Below are 22,929 nucleotides of genomic sequence, written 5' to 3' on the forward strand. Positions count from 1 at the left end.
TGGTTTGAAGTGAAAAAAAATTTAAAGGAGAGTCCAGAAATGCAACATACCAGAAAAGTTTTGCCATTACGCCACTTCCCAGGATAGAATAAAAGATTCCTGGCTCTACAAAGGCTTTAATGGAACTTTAATGTGTTTGTGGCAGCTTCTAATATTTTCCAGTGAGCGATTCAAATGCTTCATACCAAGCTTTGTGTTTGATGCAACAGTTCACTGGAGCTATTTCAAAAGAAGAAGCCCTAATCTCGGTTTGCAATCATTCATTCTGATAAATGTTTCTTTTCATGAAAGGCTATTAGGAAACGGCCTCACAGTCTTATCCAGGAGCCAACTTTAGTGAAAATACTTATTGGCACATACCTGGTGGCATAGTTTAACAGAATGACTCATAATAATTCAAAAAACGTGGCTAACTCAAAAATAAATGTAGGTTAAGCTCTGCTAAGACCAATCATTTTTGGTAGGTGTTATGAATTAGTGGAATTTCAGGGAGGAATTCTCGATCATTAAATCAGAAGACCAGCATTTCTTTTGTATATGGATTGGTTTAGACTCATCATCAGAGGGTTTTAAGCTTAGTTGAAGATATATATTGTGCTCCGCAGCAGTACATTAGTTAATGTTCCTCAAAACATCAGTTCCTCTCATGCAAATGATAAGTTGACTTCCTCCTGTTCCTTTCAGTGCCTTCATGTGAGAGAGGTTTCGCTGTGGACTTTAAATCCTTTGATATCTCCCTGCTGGAATCCAGCCTCTCAACAATTCAGCTTCACCAAGGCAGTGTCAAATCAGCCCTTGGAACTGTCCACAGAAACCCCTTACCTCCTCAGCTACCATCAATCAGTGAGCCCCTTCTGGAAGAATAGCAACTTATATACACTAGCTAGCAAGTATAAGTGGGTGGATGCTGTGAGAAGATGCAATTGTGTCTGAACTATTTAAAATTAATAAGGGTTCATAATGAATCCACCAAGATAAACATGGTGACCACGTAATCTTAACAGTGCATGTACACAGTTGTGAGATTGAGTTGACTGATGTAAAATGGGACTTTTTAAAACATTTTGAAAGAGAACTTCAGCTGTTTTAGAAATAGGAGTTTTACAGAACTTTGGCTCAGTTGGGTGGAGGGGAGAGAATCCAGGAAGCATGAACATTTTTAGTTGATATTTTAACAGGTAATGACTTAGAGTTGGTATTGTTACTGTTGCCTTTCTCCGACTACAGACTAGGAGAAAGTGAGGACTGCAGATGCTGGAGATCAGAGTTGAGAGTGTGGTGCTGGAAAAGCACAGCAGGTCAGGCAGCATCCGAGGAGCAAGAAAATTGACTTTTTGTGCATAAACCCTTCATCAGGAATCCTGCTTTGCTTTTCCAGCATCAGCACAGGCTGGTGGCTCTCACTCCACCTTCTCTCTTCTGCAAGGTGTTCTTCAGATATTCTTTGAGACTCGTTACAGCAGATATTATGGATTTTCACACATTAAAAGTTTCATGACCACTTTCTGGTTAGTAGGCATGGATATGTAGAATCAGATGATGGGCATCACATATACTAGCTGCGTGTTAATAAGAGACATGGCGTGTCAAAGGCAATTTTCAAAGTCACCTGTGTGCTGTTAATTGCCAACTGATTGTATACTTAAGAAATAATATTACATACTTTTTTTTGTACATTCAAATCCAAATCTAAAAAACTCCATAAATGTGCTCACATAGTAGGCTTCATTATTAAGGCGAGCTCCAAACTCCTACAACATGAGTCATCCAAATCGGTCTGGAAGTGCAGTTTTGAACATTTCAAGGGCTGAGATATTTAAAGACCTCTAAGACTGGAACAGGTACCAATATGTTTCAGACGAATACCTTCCCTTAGTTTTCCCATCTCACCACTTCATTTTCCTCAGCCAATATCATAGGAAGAAAGGTTCAATTAGGAAATCAATATCCTTACTTAAAATTAAGTCATTTGTCCTGCTCTAGTATGTAAATCACGTGACAACTGTCCAAGCAAGTTCTAGAACTGCAAGAAGCTATCATTGTTCCAGTAAGTTCTACAGATATGCAGCAAATTCTGAAACAATGGTTGGTATTAACAATCTGCAGAAAACTCCTATTATTCACATGGCATTAGATAAGATATACAAATTGGAAGGAACAAAGATAACTTAGTTATGCTGATTGAAGTTTTGGTGGCCATTCTTTTGATATAGGGCTGCGATGGTAAGCCATAACACCCAATCTCCTGGATTTGCCTGCAGTTTTAAACAGAGATGAACTTAATTCAGAGGGAAGTGGAAAATGGGATTGTGAGTCAGCCTACAGCAGATAGACGGCAGTAGTTCAAGGCGGCAGCTCACCACCATCTTCTCAGGGCAACTAGGGACGAGCAATAAATGCTGGCCCAGCCAGAGGCACCCACATCGCCTGAGTGAATGAGAAAAAGGGCAGAGTTTTCCCAGCATCTGAATGATATGGTCAATGCAAGTAAGTTGGGTAAGAATGAAATACTGAAATTCTCAACACCAAGAAACAAAATCCAATATTCCATTAAGGTTTATTGGAACCTTAATGGAATACTGGGTTGAGGATATTGCTCAATATTCTCAATATTGAGAATTGCTAGTCAATAGAGTAGGCCTTATTTGCATACATTAACACACCATTATTACCTAATCTAACCTCAGTTATATGCAGGTTGTTGTTCCTCCAGGTACCAGTTAGAAACTGGTTGGTTCTAATTCCAGACTTGAAGCTACAGCTCACCAGCTTCTTACTTGTGCCTCCATGTTGGCCCACGTTTTCCAACATCTCAAGGCACAATCTCTGGGCAGTGATTGCCTGCACCTTCAATCCATAGAAGTCATCACGGGCAAAACACTGCATCATTGCAGACTAAAGTACAACATTTCAATAGTGCCCTTTGGAGTTCACTGACATTTTATGGTGCAATGTAGCTGCCAGGCTACTTTGCCTGTATGGATAAACACCCATCTTAGGCTTCAGAACGCGCTGCATCACACTTGCATCACACACTCTGATGTTCACAGCATCACTGCCGTGCCTTTTTACAAATTTCTACTTCATCCAGGACTCAGATTCGCAGAGGTTCTGTCTTGCCCTTCTTTTCAATGCTGTCAGACAGCCACTTAACTTGTCATATTTGCCAGCACTGAAGGGTCAAGAATTCAAACGTTAATAATGGTAATGTGCTACTTCAATAACCAATCTACAGCAATATGCCGGCAACTTATGTGGCAAACATGTTGCATATGCTCCAACCAAATGGCCATATCTGAAAGGCTAAAGGGACAGATCCTTCGCACAGTCAAAGGATGCCACCAGAGTCAGGTAAGGGCATTATCTAATCCCTCATCCATCATTGGCCAAGAAAGGTGGTAAATGGCCGGAGCAAGTGAGCAGGAAGTGTTAGCTTGTGAGAGAACCGCCGAGGGAAGTTGCTGCATGCCCTGTAGAGTGTGGTAGTCTATGAGCCTTGGTGGGAGCTGGGTGCAGTAGCAGGGTTAAAGCAAGTGTGAGACAGCAGAGATATGGTAGCACTTAACCTTGCAGAGTGCAGAAGGTCATTAGCTTTCTCGTATCATTGCTGCACTGAACTGGGTGGCTCAGAATAGGCTGAGAACCTCTGGTACTTCCAGGTGCCTGCAGGCAAAGCACGATGCCAACCTGCTTCTCTCATCTATGTCATTTGGAATTACACAGCAACACAGAGGGCAGTTCCTAGTTTGCAGAGTTTGAAATGGTGTGCAACTGCAGATAAAGTATGGCACTCATGGTGAGAAAGCCACAAGTTCTCTGCTCTATCAACTATTACTGCCCAGTGCAAGATAGCATGAGAATGGTGCTGTGGAGGCAGGATGTATAATTAATGGAGGCAAAAGACAGAATTACGCCAGAAATCTTGCTGGAGCTTACGGGGGGAGTCCCTCCAATAAACTCCCCAAAATTGACACTTGGCCAAACCATGGGAAGATATTTATATTCTCAATATTTATAATGGAGGAAATTTCTGCTCATCCAATACAGGATGTCAGATAAGCAATGACATAATTAAAACCAATACAAATGGTGCTGAGCTGGAGCTAGAGGTGATCAGCTTAAGAGTCTCATGAGATCAAGTCCAAAGTATTATATTCCGTTTTGGCTAACATACCTTAGGAGGGTGCAGCTCGAGTAACAGTTTAACAACTTGACACCGTTCAGAACAAAGCAGCACACTTGATTGGCACCACATCTACAAATATTCTCTCGACCACTGATGCTCAGTAGCAGCACTGTGCATCAACTGCAAGGCACACTGCAGAAATTCACAAAGACCCCTTAGAAAGCACCTTCCAAACCCTAGAATGCTTCTACCTAGAAGGACAAGGGCAGCAGATACATGAGAACATGACCACTATCAGGTTCTCCTCCAAGCCACACACCATCCTGACTTGGAAGTATATGGATATTCCTTCACTTGTAACTGGATTCAAATCCTGTAACTCTCTCCCGCATAGCATTGTAGGCCTACCTAAACCAAATGGATTGTAGTGAATCAAAAAGATAGCTCCACCTCCTCCAAGGTAACTGGGGCTGGGGAAATATATGTTTTCCCAGCTAGCAATGCCCACATCCCCTGAATGAATAATAAAAAAACAACATTCGGGTGAAGCAGCATAATAGCAGGATTTAGGTGGTTAATTCATGAATTTAACTTGCCTTCATGAATGTCAACCACAGATGGAGGACCAAGATCACAGAAGCACTAAAGTAACACATTCATTGAAATCAAGTGGTGGAGTGGTTTCAACAAATAAAATAAGTTGAGGTACAAGTTATTTCTCAAGTCAAACTAATCTCATATAAAACCTTGACCTACAAAGGATTGAAAGATCTCACTGGACTCAAATGGAATCAGTTTTGTGAACCATTGTTCATTTTGAGATTTTTCAATGTTTATTTATGAAATGTGGTGAAATTATCCCCAGTAGCTTCTATAATTAGCCCCAGTTCTTCCAATATATTATTCAAGTTCCTCCTAAACATTACCCTTTTAGTTCTGCCATCTGTTAATTCCAATTATTGACTCTGTTCCTTCCATCAATTACCCATGTTCTATGAAAGAGTTCTAACTCCTCCTGCAAATTACCCTTTGAAGTGGTGGTGGCAGCCTGCAATTTTAAACTACTCCTATCCATATTCATAGGTCGGGGCTTCCAAGATTAGTTGTGGCCCAGCATCAATGAAGTAATCAACATCCAAGTCAAAGACGTCATACATCATCTTGGAGGCAGACCCTTGAAAATGGTGATGTGCCTATGAACCTACTACTCTGACCTTCTAGGTAAGAGAGGCTGAGTAGTGTTTTCAAAGAATTGTACAGTCACTACAGTGCATCTTGTGGATTGCAGACAACGCAGCATCCGTTACAGTGGTAACTGATGGTCCTTCATCTATGGTTGACAGTTATGAAGGCAAGTTATATTCATGAATATAAAGATGGTCTAGGATTTCAAAATTTAAGGTGGCAGATGGGTGCTTTGTGCTGGATGGTGTTGAGCTTTGAGCTGCACCCACTTAGTCAAGTAGAAAGCATTCTATTGCATTGCTGACTTGTGCCTTGCAGGTGGTGGAAAGACACTGGGGGAGGTAGATGAAATTATCTAGCCTCTGATTTGCTCTTGGTTAAGTTTATGGTCAAAGGTGACCTCCCCAAATCTTGCTCCTCCCAAAACGTGGTGATGAGGTATTCAGTGAAGGTGGTGCCACTGACCTTCAAGGAGTGCTCTGGTTACATTTACTCTTGTTGGAGACAGTCATTGCTTGGCATTTATGACCCAAATGAATTTACCACCTATCAGATCAAACTCAATGTTGTCCAGTTGCAAATAGAATTGTTTTCATTGAAAAAATTGTTCAATTAAATTGAACATTTTGAAATCATCAGCAAACATTCTTACTTATGACCTTGTAATGGAGTTTGGGTCATTGATGAAGCAGCTGAAGATGATAGAGCCTAGGGCACTATCCTGGGGAGCTCCTGCAGAGATGCCCTTGGGTTGAGATGACTAACCTATAAATAAGGTAAAAACAATGACTGCAGATGCTGGAAACCAGATTCTGGATCAGTGGTGCTGGAAGAGCACAGCAATTCAGGCAGCATCCGAAGACAGGCAAAATCGACGTTTCGGGCAAAAGCCCTTCATCAGGAATAAAGGCAGAGAGCCTGAAGCATGGAGATATAAGCTAGAGGAGGGTGGGGGTGGGGAGAGAGTGGCATAGAGTACAATAGGTCAGTGGGGAAGGAGATGAAGGTGATAGGTCAGGGAGGAGAGGGTGGAGTGGATAGGTGGAAAAGGAGCTGGGCAGGTCGGACAAGTCCAGACAGGTCAGGGGATCGAGTTGCTGGAGGTTAGAAGCTAGGATGAGGTGGGGGAAGGGGAAATGAGGAAACTGTTGAAATCCACATTGATGCCCTGGGGTTGAAGTGTTCCGAGGCGGAAGATGAGGCGTTCTTCCTCCAGATGTCTGGCGGTGAGGGAGCGGCGGTGGAGGAGGCCCAGCACCTCCATATCCTCGGCAGAGTGGGAGGGGGAGTTGAAATGTTGAGCCACTGGGCGATTTGGTTGATTGGTGCGGGTGTCTCGGAGATGTTCCCTCAAGCGCTCTGCTAGGAGGCGCCCAGTCTCCCCAATGTAGAGGAGACCGCATCGGGAGCAACGGATACAATAGATGATATTAGTGGATGTGCAGGTAAAACTTTGATGGATGTGGAAAGCTCCTTTGGGGCCTTGGATAGAGGTGAGGGAGGAGGTGTGGGCGCAGGTTTTACAGTTCCTGCGGTGGCAGGGGAAAGTGCCAGGATGGGTCGTGGGGGGCGTGGACCTGACCAGGTAGTCACGGAGGGAACGGTCTTTGCGGAAGGCGGAGAGGGGTGGGGAGGGAAATATATCCCTGGTGGTGGGGTCTGTTTGGAGGTGGCGGAAATGTCGGCGGATGATTTGGTTTATGCGAAGGTTGGTAGGGTGGAAGGTGAGCACCAGGGGCGTTCTGTCCTTGTTGCGGTTGGAGGGGTTGGGTCTGAGGGCGGAGGTGCGGGATGTGGATGAGATGCGTTGGAGGGCATCTTTGACCACGTGGGAAGGGAAATTGCGGTCTCTAAAGAAGGAGGCCATCTGGTGTGTTCTATGGTGGAACCGCTCCTCCTGGGAGCAGATACGGCGGAGGCGGAGGAATTGGGAATACGGGATGGCATTTTTGCAAGAGGTAGGGTGGGAAGAGGTGTAATCCAGGTAGCTGTGGGAGTCGGTGGGTTTGTAGAAGATGTCAGTGTCAAGTCGGTCGTCACTGATGGAGATGGAGAGGTCTAGGAAGGGGAGGGAGGTGTCAGAGATGGTCCAGGTAAATTTAAGGTCAGGGTGGAATGTGTTGGTGAAGTTGATGAATTGCTCAACCTCCTCGCGGGAGCACGAGGTGGCGCCAATGCAGTCATCAATGTAGCGGAGGAAGAGGTGGGGAGTGGTGCCGGTGTAATTACGGAAGATCAACTGCTCTAAGTAGCCAACAAAGAGACAGGCATAGCTGGGGCCCATACGTGTGCCCATGGCTACCCCTTTGGTCTGGAGGAAGTGGGAGGATTCAAAGGAGAAATTGTTAAGGGTGAGGACCAGTTCGGCCAAACGAATGAGAGTGTCGGTGGAGGAGTACTGTTGGGAACGTCTGGAGAGGAAAAAACGGAGGGCTTGGAGGCCCTGGTCATGGCGGATGGAGGTGTAGAGGGATTGGATATCCATGGTGAAGATGAGGCGTTGGGGGCCGGGGAAACGGAAGTCTTGGAGGAGGTGGAGGGCGTGGGTGGTGTCTCGAACGTATGTGGGGAGTTCCTGGACTAGGGGGGATAGGACAGTGTCGAGGTAGGTAGATAAGCATAACTATCTTCAACATCCACCATCAACTTGCATTTTCCTAAGATCAATAGGGTTCCTTAACTCTACACTCGATTAAAGGTTGCATTGAAAGGGCAGTCACCCTGACTTCACCTCTGGAGTTCAAACTTTCTGTCCATGTGTGAATCAAGATGGTAAACAACAGTTAGGTCTGAGCACTCAAAACAGATACCAAAATTATGAGGGAGACAATTTTTTCAAAACATTCAAATCAAATCAAATCAAATCAAATCATTCAAACAGATCAAAATAAATGACTGACATTTCAGACTGAAAAGAACAAAGAACAGCAGGAGCACAGGAACAAGATTTTCAGATCTCAAAGCCTGTGCTAACACCCCTCCTGCAAGCTACACTCACATGGGATGGTTAGAGATGAACTTCCAATATTGTAGCCAAAATCAGGGTTCTGCTGGAGATCTGTTGGGAATGCCGGATTGTAGAAATACCACGTTAGGTCAGAAAAAGTAACTGCAGATCCAGTCCTGGAAAATTCAATGCTACAGGATTACACGAGCCTCTGAATATTTCATTTATTGAGCTTGACAAAACACAGGACACAGGCAAAGTATGCTTAATAAAGCTTTATTTCCATATGTTTGTACACTTTACTGTTGCTGCAAGCTATTGAACTGTGAGGGTTGTGATGAAAGTTAAAATGCAGGGTTTTGCAGCTAGTTTCACAGGTTTACTTTGAATGGCACTGGAAGTAAGTCAGAGAACATTGCAGTACTAGTTGAGCAGGGAGTAGGGCAAATGAACAGAAAGATGGATAAAGTAGACAGACTTTCCTTCCCACTAGTATTAGTGAATGCAGCAACAAGGCTTCCTAAGGCTGTATATATGTTGGCTGTGGAGTGAATGGTTTAATAACAGTAGTTTCATGTCCTTAAAATAAAATTGACACAACAAATGTAGTTTCAGACACACAAAAGTAACAGATAACAAACTCCCTTATCTATAATGAGCAATTTGTGAAGTAAATAATTGACCATGCATGGCTTTTTAAATTACAATTCACAGATTAACACTGCATTCAGCATGTCTGATTTATTTTACACTATGCTACACACAAAAAAAATATGAATAGCGACATTTACACAACTGTACAGCATTGCCCTTCTTTTATTCTTATTGTTCTTAGAAACTTGCCCTTTCTACTTTACAAGTCCTTTAAAAAAAACTGTTTATTCTCTTTACAATTCCCAGTTCTCAAAACAAAAGGTGTTAATTATTGTGAAGACTGTTTCAAATTAAATGAGAATTGATGAACTTTTGTTTTTATCCTTTAATTAGAAAGTGGAGATGACTATTTGTGTGGCCTCGCTACAGTGTTAAAGCTTTGCGTATATTCATACCAGAGAACCAAAAGGCTGTGAATCTTGTACTGGCAGCCCTTTGCAAGGGCTGGTAAACTATAAGGTCTGATATTCAGCTCTACTGTCATCAGTAAAAGTGCAGAGTTTATGAGGAAGCCTGGCTTCAGGTTGCAAAGGATTGCAAATGGATAGTTTCTTTTTGAAAGAATGCATTTGCTTTCCTTTTCTAAAAAAAAACACAAAAAGCAAGTAAGAGTCAGTTTTATCCAAATACTCCAGGAAGCTTCATTACACAGTTTGTAACCTTTACAGAATCCAACATTCATGTTGCCAGTGTAATGTAGCCACCTTATGCAATCCAGGTAAGTTTAAGAGACAGGTGCTATGCTGCAGGCCAAGGCAAAAATAAAATCTCAAACTATTGAAGGAAAGTGATTAGGCTTACCCCGTATTAGAGCTGTAACCAGATGAGAGAGAAGTGATCACCAATTAGGGTTATATTCAGAAATCACATGTAAAGCTGACTTTGAGAAAACTAAAGTTGGCTTTCCTAATTCAAACACAAGGGTTTTACCAACACCAAAATGAACATATTGCAATGCTGATTAATCTGAAAGTGGCATTATTGAGCACTGGTATAAATTGGCAGTTTTAAATGAAAGATTACTAAGACCAGAAGCCAAAGATCAAAACAAGCAGGGAAAGTGTCTGTGAAGTCACAGTAGCCAAAAGCATCTTCTTTTTAAATCAAAAATACAAAACTGGTAAAAAAAAAAGAACATGCTTTTCCCAGAATACATCAACCTCTCCAAAACAAAAACTAAAAAGTAATATCGTTTGTATTTCTGCAATGTAGACTTACCTAAATGCTGGCAACCTGTCTCTCAGACCAGGAGCAAACTTTAATTTTCACCTTACAATGTTCAACTGAGATATAAAGGAAATTAGATATAACACTTGGGATGTTACGACAATAGACTTGTGGAATAACCCCTACGGTTACTGAAAGGAAAGAGTTTGGAGTATTCAGTTAGAACAGACAACTTTCCTGTGGTTAAGTAATTCTAATTCCATATGTTGGATATGAGAGAAAGGGAGGGAGCAGCCGTGATGGTGGAGAGTATCTGGAATGGTAGGATGGCTGCTTTTGAGCTGAGGAAACCAAACTCCTTAATGCCCTGCTGTCTTCATATTTCCTCTGCAGGTTTATTACCTGCAGCTTCCTGACTGAGAAGCCTGGTGTTTCTTAGGTGGGAAAGCCTGTAGAACAAATCTATGATTGAGTGCCCTGAGATTAGTTGGTCTGTAAGGGTGTGAAGCTGGTAGATTTGAAAAAAAACAAGTTATACTGAGCCTTATGTTACACTGGATTGGACTAGGGTAGAATATTGCACCAATCTGGACATTATACTTAAGGGATGACACAAAAGCTTTGGAGAGGATGCTGAAAATTGTTCCAGGAATGAGAGACTTGGGTTACATGGATAGATTGAAAAAGCTGGCATTATAAGGATTGAGGTTGCCAAAACCAAGAGAGGCCTGGATAGAGAAGATAAGGAGAATCTATTTCCATTGGCAAAAGAGTTGAGAATCAAAGAGTGACAATTCAAAGTGAATTGCAAAAGATCCAAAGGCAACATTGTAAAAAAAATACAACCAGTTGTTAGCATTGGAATGAACCGCCAGTGTTGGTGGTGGAGGTATTTTCAAATATGGCTTTGAAAGGGAACTTAGTTTTGTGAAGAAAATTGATTTCAGGACTATGATAAAATGTTAAGGATTGGGAAGAGCAGAGATGCATTTACAACCATCAGTTATAGTCACGATGGACTGAGGGACCTCAGGCTGTGCTGCAATCAGTCTACAATTCTATTTTGTTAAATCACTATGCTGTACAATTGCATGATCATATGAAATAAAGGAGCAAATTAAGAAACATATTCAATGAATAATGAAGAGACAGATGTTGAACTATTAAAGTGCACAATGCTTTTTGTTGGCTTTAAATTTGTAGTTCCTCGTGTAACTGCTTTATACTTCTAAAGTATATCCTCCATAACATGCTGCAGCTGGTGATCCTGCACTACACTAGAACAAACTGTTTTCATAATAGTAATCCTTTCAAAGAGGTAATTATAAATAACACTTAAATGCATAATTGTTAAGTGTTATTGACTTCGGTTCGTCAACTTCTGTTTTAGCTCATTGTTGACCAGTTTTACTACTTTCATGTCAAAAACACTATACTTTGGATCAAAAGTTAATGGCCAGACTTAAAACATTGCAATAAATGAGACACAATGCTAGGTGATGAGATTCGCAGAACTAAAGTTCAAGTTTTGTGTCATCAGTGTTAAAAGAAAAGCAATAGACCATACTTCAAGACTTAAGTATTGCTTCCTACAGATTAAAACATGGCTGATCCCATTCTTCATTCACATGTTAATTTAAAATATTCTAAAATTGGATTCCAACTTGAGATCTTTTTGGTCAGCAATTGCAATCAAACTTTAAGCTGCTTCATCTAAAGCAGACTGCGCTGTTTAAATTAGCCCACTATTTCAGAGCTCATGTATATATACTAATTGGTCTTTTACACATTTTAAAATAATATCTACATTCTGGCTTCAAGGCAACATATCATTTTCAAACCCTTTTTCTCTAGAGCGCCACTAGTGCCATCAGTTAGCAGGTGGGACTGCCTGAAGTCAATTATTAGTTTCAATGTTGGAAGGTTTGTATCACTCTGGGAGTTAGCGGACAACTGACCAAAATCTGAATTGTGTGAACACCAGAATATGAAACAGCATCCAACATCTGATTGCAAACCCACCATGGACATCACAACTGCGCTACAATGATAATGAGACACTCCAGGAAATGAGTACAACCTTTAACACTTCATAATCAATAATCACTGAGCAACTCTGGATGGAAAGAGGCATGGAAATCTAGTGGGTGTTGAGTCAGGAATTTGTCATGATATCAAAACAAACAAAACATTTTTTAAAAAAAGGAAAGGAACACTTTCACATCTGGACCTTCCCTCACTAAGTCCAAATCCAAGTAGCGATTCACTAATTTTGATTTCCTTATATCTTGGAAGTGGTCTGTGTTTAGAATCATGCACATGTTCAGATTTTTGGCCTTGCCACATAACTGCAGATTATTCTAATGCTCCTGAAACCTATAAATCTACAAAAGGTTTCTTCTGTTCTTAAAGTTAGATTAAGAGTAATAAATTAAGAGTTAAAATAATTCAGAGTGATGCTGGATTTAGTCAGTACCAGTAATACCCTTTCCTCTTCAGTAAGATTGAACCCAGGCTTCTAAAACAAGTGACTTAATCAGCATCTAACACCATGAAAACACATGGAGATTTAAAAATGTCCAATTCTGGACAGATACTGAGAAGTGGGATTCATTGATGTGTTGTTAAGACAATAACATAGCCAGAAACAATGCACGTGTAAAAAAATAAAATAAAAAATCTTTTGGATCTGCCACCTTGGTCCAAGGGCTGATTAATTCATTCCTGGGTTCTACAAAACACATTAGTTAAATAATTCAGAATTTTTTCAAGTTTAAACAATAAATGGTACATAGAGACAGGACAGTAAAAAAGCAACAACACAATTATGGGGCTCAGGTGACCTTTAACTGCATTGAATCTTGTCTGAATTCCTTTACAATGTTACTTGCCACTGATTATACAGGAGCTTGATATACTTTCTGATATTAAGTGTACTTTATATATTCTTTCCATCAATTAAAAAAAGCTCTTTATCTACCCCACCTCCCAAGCCTTTTCACAGCAACTCAACCTCAGCAAATTATAACATGCGTCTTTTTATAAATATTTTATGATGATTGTTGCCTCCCTAGTTATGGGGACATTGGGGTGGGCTTTAATTAGCCCAATAAGGATCATAGCAACAGTTGCAGAATCAGTGGGGAACCCCTGCAAAAGGATCAACACAACTAAGTGCCCTTCAGACATATAAATGGCTAACATGGAGTCTGTCTTGGGATTAAGTATGCTGATGACAGATGTTCTGCCTTCCAGGAGCCAGAAGCTCCCCTCACGACAGTCAGCTGGCGACAAATGTGTTCACTGGAGCCCCAGGTTGCTAATGGAGCCCAGGCCAGAGGTGAGGGAGGGCAGGATGCAATTTGGGGCTGTCGGGAAGGTTTGGCAACTTTCATTGCCATCAACCTTCTTGAAGACAGGTCCCTTGATCAAACACAGAATGCCTGTTAACCAGAATGACAGGGTTATCCAGGTTGCCTTCAGGAAAAGCTACGCAGCCTCCACTGAATTACATGCATTTTAATGTTGCCGAGAGACTTCTGTGGGATCTCTCCCGGATTAAATGGATCCGGCTGATATGTAACCCAACTAATTAAATTCAGCCCATTTAATTATAAGCTCATAACTAAGCAAGATTGAGCCCAAGTATATAGAAATTACTGGTGCACTGAATTGAAATGGATAGAACACCCTTAAAATAATTAAAAGCATCTTCAAAACATGGTCAACCACAACACAAAACATTTTGACTTTGGATTTCAAACTTGACTGATAATGTCCCCGAATGATTGAGAATATCCTCACTTGTCACATTCAAAAGACATTCTTGTGGTCTATTTCACGCATACAACCACTTCTGCTTTCATAATAACATTTCAACATATTCTATACTCTGGTGAAGTACAGTAGCATTGCTTTGGTTAACGGTCAATAAATCACCTTACAAGCTTGAAGTGAATTTACAGAAATAGATTTTTGACTCGCTCCTCACTCAGCCAGCCCTAACCATACTTGCCTCATCTCAAGGACTTCAATCCTCCAGAAGGACCCACCCCATAGCTCAAAACACACCATTTTTCAATTTCAGGAACCTAGTCCCCCTATTAACTGGGTAGTGGGAAGAAAAATGACCAGTACTATACCATTAAGGATTGCTTACTGAATTTCAGAATTCAAAATGTCTGTCATTTTGATTCCCACTCCTGGATGTAACGCACATATACATTATTACTAAAGTACGTGACAATGCCAAGTTTAGTTTATTGCAAGGCCAGTGCATTATACTTTCTGCTTCTGACAAAATTCACACCGCTTCATGTCACTGAGATTTGTGAGTATCCAGCGGCGAATGAATGGTGGGGTTACACACTGAGTCCAAATTCTGGATTACTCCATTAACTGCAAACCGGAAACTATGGTCAGCACAGGGTCTGGGGAAGAACTGTTCCAGATGCTACATGCAGCAATGTCTTAAATGCATTCTGAAAGGCCTTCAAACATTCTATTCAATAATGAACAATCAAGGCCAATCTTCATCTAATAGGCACATAAGCTAAGGTCAAACTTCTGCTCTTCAGCCAGTATAGAATCACTCATACACATACTCAACAAAAAACTACTGTCTGACCTTCTCTGAACAAAGCAAGTCAAGAAAATTTTACTGCAACATGACTTCAAGAAAAAATGCAAAGCTATTAATAGAGAGGTCAATTTAATCTCGTGCTATACAGTCCCACCACTTTTAGCCATTATTAGTTACACTGAGTGAATAAGGGAATATCGGTTACCTCTTTTAGGCCCTTCTCTACCAGTATTTCATAATACTTAAAATGAACATTTTAAAATATTGAATGTGCATCAGTGGCAGTAGTATTCTGGTGGCAGGATTGGGGGTGCGGGGGCGGAATCCTTTGCCATCACTAAAGAGGCTTACAAAAATAAAACAACACAGAATTGAAGGACTGATGTTCAAAGCATCTTAGATTCATTTTGGAAGAAAGTTACACAACTGCCATAAGAAAGTTTTAACAGACAGTGGGGTCGTTGGCCTGTCAACATCAGCACACTGTCTCTTTAAGACCCGGTATTCTCACTGATACGGTGAATGTTCCTGCTACATAAGTAGGCCACAAGTAAAGCCAACGTAAACATATCACGTACAACAGCTTACTCAATAAATCTTTCTAATCACTTCAATTAGATACGAAAACAAAAAAAAGCAATACTTTTACCAAGGTATAAATACTTCTGAACAATCCTGATTTTAAATTTTAAGAAAGCTGTCAGAACTTTAGTGCCAATACACGACATCTCTTTCTAGCTCTTGCTTCTCATAGGCATCGTATGATGACCAGAGCTGGGGGATTGCTGGATGTCAAGAGCAGCAGTTGGTTGCCAGTTGATGTTTCTAGCTGTGCCTTGTCCGAACGTTCGCGGTGTCTCCTGCCTCAGTTCATGCTCAAGTCACCTCACACCTGCATCTCTGAGGTGGAGAGTAAACCCAATGCTTTGGCCTCTTCTGGCGTCAGGCCACTCTTTAATGTTCTTCTTACTGTAAAAGAGGATAAATTCAAACGTATCAACAAGGTCTCACTTGCAACATGCCTTTTTCCAGCACTTGGGGGAGAAAAAAAACCCTTGCACTTTTCAGAATGCAGAGTTGAATCCCCCTCACACCAGACATATTTACTGAGCAGTTCTAAGGATCTGAACTGGCCCGAGAGAAGTAGACCAATCTAAGTTAATACAAGATATCTATGAACCAATGGAGAACACAAAAACAAAATTAATAACAGTGATATAAAATACTTCATCTAATATATCTCTGCCCTGGAATGGTGAGCCAGCATCTGTATTTTATTGAACATTAGATTTTTAAAAATTCACTCAGCATTTATTGCCCCTCTCTAGTTACCCTTGAGCACCTTATTTCAGCAATTTTAAAAATACTGGGAAGGTAACAACAAATTAATGAGAATTCTGAGTTCTGATCATTAGTCAGACCACACACCTAGAGTATTGTAAACAGTTTTATAATCATACAGGACAAAAGAGCCCCTTTGGCCCAATGAGTCTGTACTGCTAAAACAATGCTAAATCTACAATAGTCCCACTTTCCAGCACTGGGCTTGAATGTTATGACATTTCAAGTGATCGTCCGGACACTGCCTAAAGGTTGAGAGGTTACTCACCTCTACATCCCACCCAAGCAGTGCATTCTAGATCCAACACCACTCTCTGGGTGAAATGCTTTTCATTACATCCCCTCAAAACCTCCATCTTTCACCTGAAAATTATGCCCCCTTGGTTTTGGTTCCCCTGTCTGAGGGGAAATATACTGGCACTGGATACAGTCCAGAGAAGGTTCATGACATGGGGCGGCACGGTGGCTCCGTGGTTAGCACTGCTGCCTCACAGCACCAGGGACCCAGCTTCAATTCCTGCCTCGGGCAACTGTGGATTTTAATTTTTTTTTTTGTGGGTGGCTCAGTGGTTAGCACCACTGCCTCACAGCACCAGGGTCCCAAGGTTTGATTCCAGCCTCAGGAAACTGTCTGTGTGGAGTTTGCACATTCTCCCAGTGTCTGCGTAGGTTTCCTCCGGGTGCTCTGGTTTCCTCCCACAGTCCAAAGATGTGAAGATCAGGTGAATTGGCCGTGCTAAATTGTCCATAGTGTTGGCTGCATTAGTCAAATGGGAATGGGTCTGGGTGGGTTACTCTTCGGAAGGTCGGTATGGACTGGTTGGGCCAAGGGGCCTGTTTCCACACTGTAGGGAATTTAATCTAATCTAAATGACATTCATTCTGGGTATCAACAGTAAGGGAATCCAGGGTGACAGGGAAAGCAGGAAAGTGGAGTTGAGGATAATCAGATTAGCCACAATCTCAGCCACAAGCAGACTTGTGGGCCAAATAGCAGAAAATGAGGAATGTAGATGCTGGAGACTTGGAGTCAAAATGTGTGGCACTAGAAAAACACAGGTCAGGCAGATGTGCCAAATAGCTAAATGGCCCCCAAAAGCCTTATGGTCCAATATCCTCTTCAGCTGGAATGTCTATATCAACCTTCATCCTTGTCAGGATGAAGCAAAGTAGTTAATAAGAACCAAGCCTACATCTTCCACATGCATGAACAAATTTCTATGTTTCTGATAGACCATACCCTCCTCTTCATCATCCTCTTTGCTGTTAATATACCGATAAAACACATTTGGATTTTCTTGATTGTACTTGCTAATTTTTCTTGCATCCTCTCTTTCATCCTGATTTCCTCCTGTTTACTTAAACCCTAGTGCTCCAGCTCATATACACTGGCTAGCTCAGTATGGCTGGATTGCAATGCGGAGTGATGCCAACAGCCTCGGTTCAATTCCCGCACTGGCTGAGGTTACCGTGAAAGTCCCACAATGTCAAATTCTCTCTTTGCTTGAGGTGTGGTGACCCTCACAGGCTAAACCACTATCATCTATCTCTCCCTAATGAGAATGCGGTCATATGATCTGCTAGGATAATAGTGACTTTATTTTACTATAATTCTGCAGGCCTATGACAGTCACAAAAATTTAATACTGTAGTAAGCTTTATTTTTCTGCTGCATCTTAATCTGTATGTTTCTGGACAACCAGTGGCTCTCGACTTGGCAGTACCACCCTTTTCTTTAATGTTGGGGCATGCCGACATTTTACCCATAGAATCCCACTTTCAAATGCTTCCTGTTGATTTGTCGCCAATTTTCCTTCAAGTAGCTGTATACAGTCCATTTTTACAGACCACCCCTCAGTTTCGGAACTCTTTTTTTAAACCACAAATTAAAGCTCCTATTCTTCTTCTACCTTTATCTTTTCCCACGATGTTCAATAACCGTGATCTTTCAAATGATCACCCATCAATACTTCTTCCACTTGTTCAGCTTCACTTCCGAAGACAATATCAAGATGACCGCCCCCACACTGAGGTGCACTCCATGTGTTTGCTATCTATTTTCTCAAGGCTAAGAGCTTCCAGTGTCACAGTTACTGTAGGGCCATGCCATCTCTGTTTGCTGTACAAGTTGCTGCTCATAAAGGATAATGGCAGCAATCCTCTCTAAGTGCTGGAAACTACAATGTGCACTTGGCTTAATGTGACAGAGGAAAATCACAAAAGTAGTTTCCTGCAGTTAACAAGATAATTGGCATCAGCACGAGAGACATTATTACACACTTTGAGAATGGTCAGACTCTAGGTCTCAATCCTTTGAGCCGTTTTGCCGTTCAATCTACATGAGATCATGATAGAGGCTGGTGCGTATGGCACTCCTCAGTATTAATCCACTCACACCTAAATACAACCACCATAAGGAGACAAAAGAGAAACTGAATAGAATAAGGATTAGGCACAGGAACGGGATCTGCCTTCCAATCCAGAGGTGGTTGGCGCAGGAGGTATGGGTCCGTCAGGGAAGGTGGTGAACTGGAGACCCAGGGAGAAGCACCACAACTTCTAGCCCACTGAGCAGAGCTTATTTGCATGAAAAATAAGCCCGAAGCTCAAGCAACAAAACAAAGACCTTTAAAATCTAATTCACACGGGAGTTCAGTAGCATGACTGGATTGGGGAAGAGATGAAGCAGAAAGGTGGAAAACACGTCAAAAGAAACAAACCTAAATATTGCAGGGGATAGAAACTTGAAAGACTGCTGGGGACAGCGGGTCAAGTTACCTGAGAACATTACATGGTCAGGAATGTGATCTTTCCTCAGAATTATTGCTATGCGTACTGCAGTAACACACACAGTGGATTTGGGAACACAGGCCACTCACATGACTTCCTGTTTGCACGTGATCTTTTCCTCTCTCTAGGCACAGCTCGCTGATTTGGCACCTGAGTAGCTGACTTGACAATCCGATCCATTATTTCGTCTGCGGCATCGTCTGTGGCATTTGGGGAATCATCGTTGCCTGCAGTCCACGATCCAACACGGCCTAGATGGAGCGAAAGCCATGGAACACAATGAGCGAGTTACAATTTGCAACTCTATGGCTAAAATAGTGACGCAGAGCATCAGGCACTAACATTGACGGGAGGCAGCCATGGGGAAAGTCGCAGTGACAAGAAAAGAGGAGCCCAACCCGATGAGAGAACCTAGCACAGGGGTGGGGAACCTGCGGCCTTCTAGGTCATTGTGTGTGGCCTTTTGAATGAATCCAAATTTTGCAGAACAAATCTTTTATTTTTTATTAATATATTTTTTTGTCCTTTATTATTTTTATTTTAATCTTAAAATGAATGTATTTAAAATACCAGAGAGTAAAAGAAAATTCAACGAAATAATCCTCTCAGACTGAACGCCCACAATTAAAAAAATTGCGAAGTCATGAGGGCTATTTCGACACCTGCTATGCTCATGATTTAGTTATTTTAGTTAGTTAGTACATAGTTAGATTTTACAAAATAATGTGAATTTTGAAGAATATATAATTGAAGTTTCTTGGATGTGGTCTTATTAGATTACAACTAAAATAATGTGGCCTTCCAACATGAAAAGGTTCCCCACCTCTGACCTAGCACATTCAAATACCTTTGGACAGTCCTCTGACTGACACAATGGAGTGGAGAGTGGTCGACCAGGAGATAGGTGGCTGGATTTCTGGGCTGTAACTAGAGTTACACAAGGGAGAAGCTTCCATAAGAGGCTTCCTGATCCAAAATAATAATTCTGAAAGGAGTTGCTCTTAAAAACTTGGCATCTGTTGCCTCAGATCTGATGCTATTGCCAGGGCACAAGACCCCTGAGTATTACTTGGGCTGACTCCTACCCTGTGCAGAGAAATCTCTGCAGGTGGCTTAGCTTTGGCCAAAAATTGAACGGGTGGGAATGGGTTCAGCTTATCTAGCCCTGATACTTTAAAACTCCGCTCTACTCGATTGACCTTATCCCACCTGTTTAAGTAACCCAGAAAACGAATAAAAGTAGAATTATATTATTGCCGAGCTCTTTCCATGAAAAGTCAATTACTAAGTTGGATTCGAGCGAACTAAATTGAGAAGGGTAGACCATTCCACTGTTTCTTAGGCTGACGACCAAGAATGCTCAGACACTGACAGGCAGACTGCCAGTTCGCTGCCATTAAAAACACTGCTTTTGATTCCCTTTTGTTTGAAATAGGCACTTCACATCTACATACTTCTGGTGATCTGGACACTGTGTTGTGGAACCTACTTTATTAGGGAATATCAGTCAGCAAGGTGAACTAATGAGACTCTTTCGTGCTTTCCTCAGTGCTGTGTTGTCTTTTTATTGAACGATTTGTGAGAAAGCAGAGGTCTGTACTTGTAGTTGTCATAGACAAAGGGTAAATAATGATGACTTTCTTGTTTAGATCGGAGTGAGGTTTGATTCATCGTAATCCAAGCCCTTGGATTGATTTTCTTCACCCAGTTAAGATGCTGGGGCTGTCCATTGTCAAGGTGAGCCCCTCCCTGTGCTGATCTCAGATACAGACTTCGAAAATTCAAGGCAAGTGCTCAAAGAATGGGAGGAGGCTCATGCATAGCTCTCACCCAAGACAGTTTCAGTATTGTCGCAGATTTTCCTATCTGCAAAACAAATCAAGTACACAAATCACGTCATTCTATTGGCAGCTTATGGGGTGGCACAGTGGCTCAGTGGTTAGCATTGCTGCCCCACGGATCCAAATTCAATCCCATCCTCAGGGGATTGTGTGGAGTTTGCATGTCCTCTCTGTGTCTGTGGGAGTTTCCTCCAGTTTCCTCCCCCAGTCCAAAGATGGATAGGTTAGATGGATTGTCCATGCTGAATTGCCCATAGCATCCAGGGCTGTGCTGGCTAGGGGGAGTTAGCCATGGAAAGTACAGAGATAAGGTAGGGACGGTGGAATGCTCTTTGGAAGGTCTCTATGGACTTGATGGGCCAAATGGCCTGCTTCCACACTGCAGAGATTCTATGATTTTATGGGGAGTTTAAATACTGGCATGGACCTGTTGTACCAAAAAGCTTTTTTTCTGTATTGTGCCGTAAATACTAGATAGTAATTTGCAACTGAGGCATCAGATGAGTTACCAGTGTAAACAGGGCCATTTACCTCTGCTGGCCCTTGTTCGGGTCCGCACCCCTGGCACAGCGGTGGTGACTTCGCCACATGGTGCGGAGGTTTTCAGAACTGCTTTCATGTTTTCATGTTCTGCTGCCTCTTCTGCAGACTGCAATCCGTGCGGCTGGCTCTCACCCGAGACAGTTTCTGTGTTGCTGGAGAACTTTCCTGTCTGCATAACAAATCACATACACAAATCACATCATTCCTTTGGCAGCCCGTGGGGCTATATTCTTTCACATCTTAGACGTACACACACTGCATGTCTATGAAAACACGTACGTAAGCATGTGCAACAAAAGGAGCACTATCTGAGATCCCACAAGAAGCAACTTTGAAATTACTTTTGTCTGGGTGACAAAGGATGTTTCAGAGCTCAAGTGGCTGCACTGATTGCTTTTGGACAAATCTCTACTTTCTTTTGCTATTCTTCCCTCACCTTTTTAGCAGGTTGGATATGCTTAAAGTGTAAAATACAGGCCTGTCCCTGCTGAGGTCAGCTGCCCCATTGTAAATGGGGGTGGTGAGCAAAAGTCACATTTTCTCTTGTACAAAACATTCACCTGGTGGTGTGAGGGTTTTGGAAGTCCATTAAATGCACACAAGGTTCAAGAGCTTGTGAAGAAAATGGAAAACCTGAAGAATTGGGAACATTCTGAAAATGTTTTGACACCATTAAATGTCACGATTAGGTTCTGTCCTCTTAAGATAAATTGGCCCTTTACATTGACCAACACAGTCCAAGTGTTCACTGCAGTAAGAACGTTTCCAATGGACAAAGTACCATGATGTATTAAAAGGTACAAAGTAAGACTTCTGTTGTAATGTTCTTATGCTCTGGCTTAACTGGATTTCCAAATCTGGCTGTCTTTTAAAAATCAAATACTTCTAAAGCTAGGAGATATGGTCTGCACTTACTCCCCTGTCATTGACTGACAAAACATCCTGCATGGAAATAGAAGTGGATATTTGTTCGGTCAGTACAGCTGGAAGTTTTTGTTACAATAGATATTCTATTGTGAATGCTTGGCTGGGTTTCAAAATCTTCAGCTTAGCAGGTGGTCTTATTGATCTATTGAAACTTTGGAGCCTATAATAAACAAATTATATCTTTGATGTAATTTCTTGTTTGTTTCCAAACCTAATACATTCTTAAATTACTCCAATATTTCTTCTTCCCCTTGGGATTTCTGTTCAATACCAACATGTGCCTGAATTCAGGTTTTTTTAAAAAAAAGATCGTTACAAGTTTAATGATTTTAAAATAATTCCCATTACTACTGCAGGTTTCTCAAGAACTGGGCACAGTGCAAAGTAAGTATGCAGTTATGGAGGATAGATACATGGAGGAATATGTTCTTGGGAAGGGGGAAGATGGTGTCATTGAGAGGATTGAGGGAATCTGAGGGGGCAGGAAAGTTTATCAGAGAATTTGAAGCAGCACAGGTTATAGGAGTTGAGGGAGAGTGTGTCAGGGGACCAATAATGCGAACTAAGGCAGTCCCCTAACTGTCCCACCTCTGCAGGCACACTCCTCACACTGTGAATCTGATCAATGTGAAGGGATAGGAATCCTCAGTAAAGTCACACAAGGGTCAAGTGTGAATTTTGAGATCCACAAAAGTGCGCAAGTCTGGGTTTACTGAGTCCAGATAAAAACGAAACCCAAATTGTCAACCTTAAACCTGAAAACGTGACCTTGCCTTCCAAATATTCTATAATACCATCTTGCCCTTTGGAATGATCATGAATTTAT

The 22,929-nt window shown here is 41.7% G+C and overlaps 1 protein-coding gene across 12 annotated transcripts in view; it reads right to left on the minus strand.

Moving 5' to 3' along the window:
* Positions 1-8,518: 8,518 nt before the first annotated feature.
* Positions 8,519-22,929, minus strand: part of fhod3b (formin homology 2 domain containing 3b) — a 598,094-nt gene continuing 583,683 nt past the window's right edge. For all 12 annotated transcript variants that reach the window (XM_087978543.1, XM_043719366.2, XM_087978542.1 and 9 more), the window contains 3 exons: positions 21,165-21,345; positions 18,882-19,043; positions 8,519-15,630 (listed from right to left, as the gene is read on the minus strand). In XM_087978543.1, the coding sequence (XP_087834669.1) occupies positions 15,548-15,630; positions 18,882-19,043; positions 21,165-21,345 (426 nt within the window). In that variant the 3' untranslated portion in view covers positions 8,519-15,547. The remainder of the gene's footprint in view (positions 15,631-18,881; positions 19,044-21,164; positions 21,346-22,929) is intronic.

The sequence above is a fragment of the Chiloscyllium plagiosum genome, unplaced genomic scaffold, assembly GCF_037043375.1.
Source record: "Chiloscyllium plagiosum isolate Xiang-an unplaced genomic scaffold, Cpla_swu_hap1 HiC_scaffold_34, whole genome shotgun sequence".
Classification (NCBI taxonomy): domain Eukaryota; kingdom Metazoa; phylum Chordata; class Chondrichthyes; order Orectolobiformes; family Hemiscylliidae; genus Chiloscyllium; species Chiloscyllium plagiosum.